This window comes from Doryrhamphus excisus, linkage group LG15 (assembly GCF_037039965.1).
Source record: "Doryrhamphus excisus strain RoL-2023G ecotype Guam linkage group LG15, RoL_Dexc_Guam_v1.1, whole genome shotgun sequence".
Classification (NCBI taxonomy): Eukaryota; Metazoa; Chordata; class Actinopteri; order Syngnathiformes; family Syngnathidae; genus Doryrhamphus; species Doryrhamphus excisus.
The window spans coordinates 11,905,040-11,916,966 of record NC_136371.1 but is presented as its reverse complement, the minus strand read 5'-3'; the positions used below and the strand labels follow the sequence as shown (position 1 = coordinate 11,916,966).

At 43.9% G+C, this 11,927-nt stretch overlaps 2 protein-coding genes across 7 annotated transcripts in view; both read left to right on the top strand.

The window, feature by feature from the left end:
* Window positions 1–4,252, top strand: part of LOC131104068 (nck-associated protein 5-like) — an 80,981-nt gene extending 76,729 nt beyond the window's left edge. For all 6 annotated transcript variants that reach the window (XM_078796930.1, XM_058050818.2, XM_058050813.2 and 3 more), the window contains one exon: window positions 1,531–4,252. In XM_078796930.1, the coding sequence (XP_078653056.1) occupies window positions 1,531–1,785 (255 nt within the window). In that variant the 3' untranslated portion in view covers window positions 1,786–4,252. The remainder of the gene's footprint in view (window positions 1–1,530) is intronic.
* A 1,462-nt stretch (window positions 4,253–5,714) lies between these two features.
* On the top strand, window positions 5,715–10,837 carry LOC131104479 (ly6/PLAUR domain-containing protein 1-like). The gene is made up of 3 exons (XM_078796575.1): window positions 5,715–5,914; window positions 8,028–8,168; window positions 9,530–10,837. Exons 1-3 carry the CDS (start codon window positions 5,866–5,868, stop codon window positions 9,754–9,756), a joined length of 417 nt encoding a protein of 138 aa, XP_078652701.1. The 5' UTR covers window positions 5,715–5,865; the 3' UTR covers window positions 9,757–10,837.
* The last annotated feature ends 1,090 nt before the right edge of the window (window positions 10,838–11,927 follow it).

The window sequence follows — 11,927 nt, the reverse complement described above, 5'->3', positions numbered from 1 at the left end:
AAGAGTACATTTTTGGAAAATTGATTCAAGAAAAAAGTTCTGGTATTATACAGTCAATAATAAAGTCAAATTATTGTGGGAATAAAGTCACAATTATTAGAAGACATTTTACAAGAAGAAAAAAAAAGTAAGAATGAGGTCGGAACATTAAGAGAAAAAAGTTGTATTCTAAGGAGGAACAGTTTTTACAAAAATAAACTAAAGCGTCCCACCGCTGAGGTGTCGTTGGCACGTTGGCCAAGTTTGGTGCCTGCTGTCAAAGCTCAAAGATTTAAGCGCCTTTAACAACCTTCCGCAAACACTCGGGAGAGCGATGCAAAGCTCAGTGGCTCTCATCAGAGCCCTCATGGCCCCCACTGGCCCCCCATTCATCATCCTGACAGCACCTGACAGTCCAGCTAACAGCACCTTCTCCCCGCCTCCCTCTGAGTCTCCATTTTCAGGAGCGCGTCTCCTGCCGTAATCCTCTCGGTTTGATGTCTCTCTTTGGTCTCTTGTCTCGCTTTTATTTTCACCTCGTCATCCGTCTCCCCTTCTTTCATTCTTGTCCCACACATCTTCTCATCGTCGGTGCCAGGGAATAAGATTGTCACAGGAACAATGGATTGTTGGAGTCTTGGATCCATTCTTGGTGGCTTTTGGTCCAGAGTGGCCAGCATTAGCATGCAATGCATCTCGGTTCCTGACTTTTGTTTAGCTTGCATGGAGAGGGAGTGGAAAAGGAACATTGCTGCCCACAAGGAATGTGAAATTTGAGTTTCCTGCTGAGATCAATTTGTTTACTCTGCAGTATAACTAAGCTGCCAGCTCAGCCATATTTGTTATTTGGACCACAAATTCCATCACTATTAGGTCTGATTGTACAGCAGCAAAGACTTAAAAATATCTCACTTTCTCTTAGACCATGAATGCATCTTGGCTGAGTTCTGAGTTCAGTTTCACAAAAATGAATGAAAGAAGAACTGAGAAGTCAGGAAATGAGAGTAGGACATGTGCTTTTTCAAAAAATACTTGAGCATTACAAAGGGAGCCACAACAATGACGCTGGGTTGCTGATCCCTGGTCTAGGGCCTAACCCAGGGGTGGACAAACTTTTTGACTCACGGGCCGCATTAATTTAACAAAATTGACGGGGGCCCAGATTATATATTTTACACATATAATTCTAATAGTCCACCTGGAATTATTGTATCTATAAAAGTGTCATGCAACCTGCTATATGTACTTGTGTCCCTTTTTTCAGGTGCAGACCACAAATTGTTAAAAAAGCTACCTAAACCATCAAAAGGTTGGCTCAAGCCATGATGCCAGGTTGAATGTTAAGCTTCAATGAAATACTTTGGAAAGAACGGGCGCGCCGTATTTGAACACTTGGCGGGCCGGATGTGGCCCCCGGGCCGTAGTTTGCCCACCCCTGGCCTAACCAATCACTCAATTAATTGAAACAAGAAGCTTTTTTAATGTTTTGATATCGGACGCCCCTTTGTTCTCTCACTCAGTCCGAGGATGTTAATGTTTGCATATTTGCAGATGGAGGTTTCGCTGGAGAAAACCGTTGTTGGCGCCAACAAGCCGGGCTCCCTGGATGACGCCATGGAAAAGTCCCTCAGCAATCTCAGTCGCAGCAGCATCCGGAAAGAGGCCGCTGCTGACGGCGGAAGGCCTGACGCGGTGGTGTGCGAGCCGTCCTCCAGCAAGGCTCGGGCTGATCCAACGGGCTCCCTCAGCGACTCGCTTTACGACAGCTTCTCGTCCTGCACCAGCCAGGGCTCCAATGACGTGTGACGGGATTATGTGTGATTATTTGGATGTCCGAGGGTTGGATTTACTGACTGCCCCGCGGCCTTGAAGAATCACGTTTGATTTGGGGGTGACTGCAGGCCTGCCTCCCGCCTATCCGTGAAGAGCTCAACAAAAAGCACTTAGAGGAGGGCAGCTCACACCAGGACGAATGTAGTTTGATGGTAGAGACACACCAATCGTTGCAACTGGCGGAGACCTGTTGTGTTTGCACTGTACAGTTCGGGGAGGCGGTGACCATACTTGCGGTTTCTTTGGATCCTCCAAGAAGTGTAAACTGCTATTACATGTAGTCTGGAATGATACATTGGAACCCGCTTAAGTCCACAACACATCGAAAAAGTGGCCGCTTAAGGACGGTCGACCGCTGTTGTCGCCATCCATTTCGATACAGTATGTCCCCAGGGGTGATTTCCATGACGTCATGTAGCATTGTCAACTTCCTCATTATCGCTAAGCACTGGAAGTGACAGCAGCAACAAAAAGATTGCTTAGTCACTTAACATGAACTTCCTGTTCAGTGCCAAGTAAGCTTCCAAATAAAATCATGGCAGTATTACGTAACCTAGGTTCTACACCTATTTGCTAAAATATGGTGCTTTGTTCACGATTGCTAGCCGCCGGAAGAAGGATTTGCCCGTGTACGGAAGCTTTATTGTCGTTTGAGTCAAAAACATACAACAAAATGAACCCAGCAGCTGTCTTAGATAAGACTATCAAACAAGAAATGACGCAGCACGAGTCCACGCTTCAATGCGGTAAATGCGGCTGGCCAACTCTTCTTTCTTGAGCTAGGTCCAAGCACCAGGCAAACACCCCTGCCCCCATAGAAGCCACCCCTGAATCACAGTTGGGAACCAAACACAAGTTAGTGGGTTAGTTTTGTCAATAACCGCCGGTGGTGACATCAGTCAGCCGGTTGAAGAGATGTCAAGATAAGCGGATTCCACTCTTCACTTATCTCTTTTTTTTTTACCAAAATCCATCCCACAAACAGGTGACACAAGGCGGGGCAAAGTTTGCTTTTACTGGCTAGCGTGTCATTTAGTTCATCCTTCGACAACTAAATACATGACGTCCCGACCATCCAGACCCTCACCTTTGGTCACGAGCTTTGGGTCGTGGTCACCGTGACCAAAAGAACAAGATCGTGGGCACAAGTGGCCAAAATGGGTTTCCTCTGTATAACGTGAGAAGCACTGCTCCTCTGGTCGTTCAGCCATTCGGTTAGGATGCCTCCCTGGGGAGGGCACGTCCAAACGGGAGGAGTCCTTGGGGAAAACCTCGGACCCGTTGGAGAGGCTATATCTGTCAGCTGGTCAGCTGGCCTGGGAACGCCTCATGGATGGATGGGTGGATGGATGGATGGAAGAATGAATGGATGGATGGATGGATGGATGGGTGGATGTATGGATGGATGGGTGGATGTATGGATGGATACATGGATGGATGATGGATGCATGGATGGAAGAATGAATGGATGGATGGATGGGTGGATGTATGGATGGATACATGGATGGATGATGGATGGATGGAAGAATGAATGGATGGATGATGCATGGATGGATGATGGATGGATGGAAGAATGGATAGATGGATGGATGGATGGATGGAAGAATGGATGAATGGATGGATGGATGGATGGATGGATGGATGATGGATGGATGGAAGAATGGATCAATGGATGAAAGAATGGAAGAATGAATGGATGGATGATGGATGGATGTCGTCTTTCTGTTGACGTTGAAGTTCTTCTTTCCATATTAAAGTCCACTTTGATCAGACTGTGGGTAGCTCAGGGAACAAACTGAACTCAAGTAGATTGTACCATAAAATAGTGACTGGTGTAATTGTTTCTTTTCCCCCGATGCAAAATGGTCTCCTGCGGCAAACCTGAAGCAAACCTCACTTCTCCTCCCATGCGTATAAGATTTTGTAAATAAAATGCGGTGTAAGCTACAATCAGACGGCCATCGCTGATTGATATATGCAAAACAATACACACAAAAATGTTCCTTTTAAGTAAAGCTTTTGAAAATGGCTTGTAAAGTGGGGATTCTTGTTCTAATAGAAATCTTTATTTTGATGAGAAAAAGAGTTAAAATATGTTTTATTTGAAAAGGTGACGTATGCGGAGCCTGAGCAAGCTGGTGCTAATCAACACAGCCGACTGTGCGTCTCGATTTTTCTATGAAACTGTTTATAGTGTATGAATAGAATGCGGAGAGTGTGTGTATTTTTGGAGATGTCCAGTATTTATACCCATGTTTTTGTACTGTCAAGAGTATCGTGTCATGTTTCACCTCTCTCCTTAAAACGGTTACCAACAGTGTTACTTTGGTAAATACTATTAATTATTATAATTATTCCTGCGTGCAATCTTGTCTGTTACACTAATGCTCTATTTTATGTAACCATTTCTTAAATAAAAATGAGAAATATTTCCTGTTTAGCCAAGTGTGAGTGTGATGGTCTGCCCTCGTGCACGCTCAGAAGGACTTTGCCTGTAATCAGTTTCCTCCTAACAATCTGTCAGCAGGAGTCAGCCAAGACTCGCAGGGAGTTCCAAGAAAGCAGTCCCATGATGCTTCATTACAGATGCCATTAGTTTATCTCCACCATAATCGGCCTCATATTCTGCATTGGCGTGGCGCTGCAACAGGACGCTCATGCATGAGTAAGCTTCTTAGCTATTTTACCGAGGTTTAAAGATCACCGAGCTATCCAGAATATTATGCTGGCTGGGGCCGGGATAAGAACATAGGTTCCATGCTGGAAATCAGTCCTTAAACTTTCTCCATCTTGCTAATAAGTGGAGTACATTCTCTGGTGTAGTCATCGTACTATCATGAGGTCTTCTACGAACCGCGGATAGCCAGACCCTCTCCCTTCTCTTCTCTTCTTTGCAACTCACATCTCCTTTCGAGTTTGTTGATGATTGCATTGGTCTCCGCCCTGATGCATGACAGAAGTCGTAGGAAGCGGACAGCAGTCCTGTACCTCTGTAAGCAATGAGTAAGGCTAACATGGCACGTGGCTGCCTTGTTTGCTAAAATATGGTGCTTTGTTCGTGATTGCTAGCCGCCGGAAGAAGGATTTGCCCGTGTACGGAAGCTTTATTGTCGTTTGAGTCAAAAACATACAACAAAATGAACCCAGCAGCTGTGTTAGATAAGACTATCAAACAAAAAACGGAACACCAATGACGAGTCAACGCTTCAATGCTATCATGAAGCGTGATGTTAGCTCTCTGGTTGCCATGTTGTTTTCACCTGTAATTGCAGAACACACAAGCGGAACCTCCCCAAGCCAATCTGAAACTAAGTGGAGCCATTCGGTGCTACTTATTGATTGAATAATCAATGCAGTAGGACACACCTGGGCAGCAAAGCACACCTTCCGATACTTCCAAGGAACCAACACCATTATGAACAGTATCTTATTTTTAGGCCAGTATTTATCCATAATATACAATAATCGCCAGTTTATTGTGGTTAATCTGTTGATGATAACAATGATAACAAAGTAGATAGTAGAAAAGTATACAAAGTAGCATAAAAACAGAAGAGTGCAGAAGAGGAGCAATGCACGGTAATTGATATTTTGCAATATATTGTCATATTTTTTTCAGTCAACTTAAAAGTCATGTTAAAATATCATCTCGTCTCGTAGACCAAATCTCGTCTCGTGACACCCCTCACAATGTCTTTGAATGCATTTCCTCAATGCCTTATATTAGTATTTTAGGTCATTAAGCTGCTTGAAAATGTATTATTTTATTATGATTATTTCATCTACACTATTCGGGGGCGTGTCCCAGTGGTGCTGAGAAGCGACTATGCCCCCCCTGCAGCAAACCTCCGTCCCGTTTGCTGCTCCTCCTCCGGTTCTCATTAAGGTTCCGGGCTCGTCGCGCACGCACACTGGAGGCAAACACTTCCTTCTCCCCGCTCGGAGGATGCTGACGAGCGCGCGCGTTTCTGCGCTCCTTTCGCGGCGCTGCCACCCGCGGGCAGACGTCTGAAGCACTTCCACCCGGTCGTCGGATGCTTCCCACCGGGAGACATGAGTCTCCTCGTTGTGGTGACTTTGTTGGGACTCTCGGTGCTCGCAGGTGGGTGCGCATGGCAACACAGCCCCGCTATGGATGAGGTGCGAGACGTGCGTGTGTTCCAATGTATTGAAATGTAACGTGCTACACTTTCATTGATAAGACAGCAAATTTGAGCAAACTTTACGGCAACGTGAGGAATTGGGAATCTTTTTGCGCTATTTTGGTCAGGAGGATTACGCACGGCTCAAACCATTTAGGATGACTTTATTCCTAAATGTTGTCAAACAGAGTGATAGGACTTCTCCACTACCTTTGGAATAATGTCGTTGTTTCCTTTCTACTGCCTCACTTGAAAGCAAAGTGCTTTATTCGTCTTATCAGTCCTCAATTCCCCTGCTGGATAATGGAATAGCCTGCTATCTGTTAATGCTGATAAGCTTCATTTCGCCTCCCAGCATGACAGAGTCCCTCTGGGGGGGCTGTTTGCGTCCATAATCTGATAGCAACAGACTGATGGCTTGGTTTTTCTAGTGGCTGGTCGTGGTGTCACAAATGAATAGCTGCCCCCTTTCCCGTGATTGCAAGTCAGGATGTTGGACTTGAATCCTGCGTATCATTTCGTCACATCAGGTCCCAATAGGAGATGGTCAACGTTGGCGTTAAAGTCTGTGTGGATCCACCGCCATTGTCACCTGCACCAAAGCTAAAATACACGACATTGACAGGAACTATGAAACAGGCCAAGCAAGGCCGTTTTGTGCCAGGGGTGGGTGCTCTGACATCACCATTTATACTGCGGTAGACATCAGTTGTTTTTGTTTTAGATCAACACTTCCTGACGTCCCTGTTTGCATTGTAAACCAAACTTTACCGACCTTAAGAAAGCAGGCCGTTAAAGGCGCGACTGACTTATTTTTACGGCCTTCCCTCGCCTCCTGGACACGTCATTATGTGCTCGGCGTCCTTCGCCCAGTTCTGCGCCGCCCTCCAGCTAGAGGTGATGTCAAGCTGGCACTGCAGCAGGGAGACGGCTCCATTAGTCTTGTTTGGAGCGGCTGTGCTCTCAAAAGACAAACCTTCCAATGGCCTTTGGAAACTTTCAGAAGTGAGAGGCGGCGTAAACAAGCCGGCAAAGACGTGAGTCAGGTTGAGGCGAATGGCGGGGTGAGGGTGCGCGGCTAATGGCTACCATCAGCACTCATCCCACACTCACGTGGACTCATCGCTATTCTGACACGTAACCCTCACATTCTGCGAAATTGCAGCATTAGAGAGTTAAGAGTAGAGCAGGAAGTCATTTGCTTGTCTTTTCACACGCAGCGGCGTTGTTGTGCATGCTAACGTCACACACAACCTGGCTGACCTCGGTCAGGTAATCCCCAGCATGCCGAGGTCCACCACAGCCATGAAGGACATGAAACTATTGTAGAGCAGGAGACGTGACTGCTGTTCGACTGTCCGACACAGCTGCAGATATCTGCTGGAGAGGAGAATGCCTGAAAGAGAGAACCAAAGTTTAATATTCTGAGTTTATTCTTGTGAAATTGCAACTTTTTACTTGTTAGAAGACAAACAAACAGTTTGACTTCATTCTTGTAAGAAAAATTATGATTCTGCTAGTCTTGTTTTTTTTTTACATTTTATTTAAACTTTCTGCCCCTAATGTATTTTAATGTTTTGACTCTAATACATATATATAGACTCTAATATTTGAACCAAAATGTTACCAAAATGATTATTATTTTGGTTATTTTTCCTCGCAATATTACAATGTAATAATTCCCACAAAATGATAAAATGATGAATAAAATAACTTTTTTCTGTTAATAGCATCACTTAATTGTTTAAAATGGCTGCTCATTTTGAAATGTTTGGTATTATTATTTTTGTTTGTGTTAGTTTTCTTGTAAGTTTTATTTTTAGAATGTGCTGAAGGGAAAAAAAGCAGCCGCATGCCATAATGGACACATTTTCACATTTTGGACACCCTTGGCATAAACGATAAATCGCTTCTTACACAATATGTCTTGTTAGAAAACACTGACAGCTAAACACACTCCTCTAATGATGTAATGTAAACACAGTTTATTGTAGGCAAGCTGGAGTACCACACTCTACCACCTCTGGTCCAACGGCGGCGGCAGTAATGGGAGTGTTTTGTCTTTCCACTTAGCTGTGGGAGACGCCCTTCAGATCCAGTGCTACCAGTGCGAGGAGATGAAGCACAACGACTGCTCCACGCCCGAGTACATCGTCAACTGCACCGTCAATGTGCAGGACATGTGCCAGAAGGAGGTGCTGGTCAGATCTGATGGTGAGTGCCAATCTTCGCCAGGCTTTTTCCTACTTCCTCTGTGCTACATTCAACACCTCTTAGACAGAAATACGGTATGACACAGAGGTGACTACACCCCTACAGGATGCTTTAAATGACTCAAAGTTTCAGATCATGAGGTTTGGGATGGCTCGCTTTCAGAGAGTTTTCTGCGTCCCCCCATTTTTGCATTTTAATTTCTCTTCTTGTAAAATTTTTAATTTTTTTCTTGCAATTATGGCTTTATTCCCCTCATATTTTGACTTTATTCAGGTAATATTATGACTTTTTTTCTCATAATATTACAACTTTTGTTTCAAACGGTTTTTTTTACCTATTTCAACTCTCTGCTACAAAAATGACATATAATATTACATTCTTAATTTATAATTTATAATTTATTCTTGTAAAATTTTGACTTTTTTGTTGTTAGAATCAGACTTTTTTTCTTGTAATATTTTGACTTTATTTTCATAAAATTCCAGTTGTTTTTGTTTCGTTTCTGCTGTTGCTGTTTTGATTTTTTTTCCCCAACTATATCGGCTTTTTACTTAGACTTTCTCTTCTTGTACTGCAGTCACACATGAACCATTAATGGTTTAGACACGAACCATTAAGGTTTAGCCATGAACCATGAATGGTTAGCCGTGAACCATTAATGGTTAGACACGAACCATGAATAGTTAGACACAAACCATGAATGGTTAGCCATGAACCATGAATGGTTTAGACACGAACCATGAATGGTTAGCCATGAACCATGAATGGTTTAGACATGAACCATTAAGGGTTAGACATGAACCATGAATGGTTAGCCATGAACCATGAATGGTTTAGACATGAACCATTAAGGGTTAGACATGAACCATGAATGGTTAGCCATGAACCATGAATGGTTAGCCATGAACCATGAATGGTTAGCCATGAACCATGAATGGTTAGCCATGAACCATGAATGGTTTAGACATGAACCATGAATGGTTAGCCATGAACCATGAATGGTTAGCCATGAACCATGAATGGTTAGCCATGAACCATGAATGGTTTAGACATGAACCATGAATGGTTTAGACATGAACCATGAATGGTTTAGGCATGAACCATTAAGGGTTAGACATGAACCATGAATGGTTTAGACATGAACCATTAAGGCTTAGCCATGAACCATGAATGGTTTGGACATGAACCATCAATGGTTAGACATGAACCATGAATGGTTTAGACATGAACCATTAAGGGATAGACAATAAATATCCAATGTTTTTCAAACTTTTACGACTTTGTGTCAAGGGGCCCCACAGTGGAAGTGGCACTAGTCCAAAAGACGAAAATTCATCTTCAAACCTGTCCATCCTTTGTAGGGATTCATTACCGGAAGTCATGTGCGTCCTCCGGGGCGTGTCTCATCGCCTCCTCTGGCTACCAGCAGTTCTGCACCGGGAGGCTGAACTCCGTCTGCATTTACTGCTGCAACACGCCGCTCTGCAACGGTCCTAGGAAGAAGCGGCCTGTTCCCTCTGCGGCCAGGCCCCACCCACACACAAGTGTCGTTCTCGCCCTCCTCATGCCGTTGCTGTCTCTGATATAGACGCCTCATCTCCTGCTCGCCACATGTTGTTTGGTCTCAACCGGTTGGAAGAGAGTGGACGTTTTTTGGAAAAAAGCACCCTTTCTCGACCACTTTCTGCTCTTGTACCGGAAGCGCAACAACCTTTTGTGGGGGGACTGTGAGGTCTGTTCCAGTACAGTAGATCCCCGCTTCACACAGGGGTGATCTAGGACCGCCACCAGTTATTGATACGCCCATAAAAATGTCTATTTTAGACACACGGTTGGCTCCTCCCCCTCCAAAACCTCCTTTGCTTGACATTGCCGTTGTCCCAGGATTTGGGATTTGCGATAGAAAGGACTGTTGTACCTGTTGGATTAGATTCAGATCCAGAAGCCCCACCTTCTCTCTTCAACGTCAGAGCCCATAATGACCTCCCCAGCTTGATTGAAATGGCGGGCGGTTGATATTCCACCGACCATTATCAGTTCCTCTAGTATTTCAAATCGGGGGTGGGGGCATGACAGGACGTAATGAGGACCACTGCTTGACAACAACTTAATCAATAAAAATAGATGTGATGTGACACGTATCGGTATCTGGAAGGTGAGAGTTGGTCAATATCGGTTATCGGCAAAAAAGCCAATATCGAACATCCCAAATATATTTCAGGAACAAAAATGCATGGTGATATCAGCGAAAAAGGATATTATTAGGATGTTTTGTTTTATTTAACTGAGAGGTGTCACCCCGCTGAAAAGAGGCTGAACTGCAACAGCGAGTTCATCATGGCCGCCCCCACGAACTAGAAATGTCAGGTTTGTAAATTTACCATCCGCTTTGAAAAAGGGAAGTATTCCTAGTATCCATTACTCACAATTTTCATCATTTGTTGGTGGTCCCGGACTGTAAGCTCAGCGAAAAGTAGATCTTCTAGTCATTTGACCCAAATGATCTTGGGTCACCTCCATTCATAAAGACATACAGTAAACATGTCAAATAGGACCTGGATTAGCACATATTTATGAGTTATTACCAAGTTAGGGTGAATGAGATGGGTTTAATGTGGAAAAAATACAAATAACACATTTATATGAAAATTCAGAGAGATTACTGTGGGGGGGGGGGGGGGGGGGGGGGTCCACTGATACCCTAGGCCTTAATAGCTGCTTCTATCAGTTGTTGTGTCAGCGTAATAACTTTTTTCACAAACGTTCATCATCTTTTGGGAGGCAAGGACAACGCCTGGAACGTGCTCATGCAGAGCTGACAACGAGACACTAGAAAAGCCTTTAGAGGACTCACTGCTACCTTGCAGTCAACGAGTGGCGAGAACATAAGGACCATAAGCACAAACCAACTCTCACTTGAGAGCCGCTTCAGGGTGTAATTAGAAAGATTAGTGCATGATGCCATGTTGCATAACACAGCGGGATCTCTTGATGTCGACACCGCGTGATGACATATACTGACGTCCCCACAGACTGGCTGTCGACATAAACGGACCCATTTCCACTGCATTACACAGTAAATGCTTTCCACGACTCCGTCATGCGCTGTCTGTGTTCCCTCAGTATGTTGGCTAATAAATCCTTCATGTTATGATATAATAAGTCAAAGTGTTGTGCTGATATGGGATGGAAATAAATATTGCATTGACTCGGCACCGAGTGTTTTATGGCATTTGCATGCCACTTCTTACGTACCACTTCCAGGGGTAACTCATGAATGTACCAGAAGGAAAACGTTGGAATATGAGGACAAAGACATTCATTTATGAGAAAAAAATGGACATGTACCAGAATAAATGTTCAAATTTCAAATATTGCCTTCTTCATAATTTCCTCACTAACTTCTCATTACTTCCTCATCAGTTCTTCATTTGTTCTTCTGCAACTACTCTACTCATTAGTTGCTCATTAGTTCTTCAGTAGCTATTCTAAATGTATGTGCCTTAGTCATTACCTCCTCATGGGTTCTTTATTAGTTCCTCTGTAACCACTCTATTAATTCTTCAGTAACTACTCTAAATGTATGTGGCTTAGTCATTACCTCCCCATTGGTTCTTTATTATTTCTTCTGTAACCACTCTAATCATTAGTTCTTCAGTAACTACTCTAAATGTATGTGGCTTAGTCATTACCTCCCCGTTGGTTCTTTATTAGTTCCTCTGTAACCACTCTAATCATTACTTCTTCAGCAACTACTCT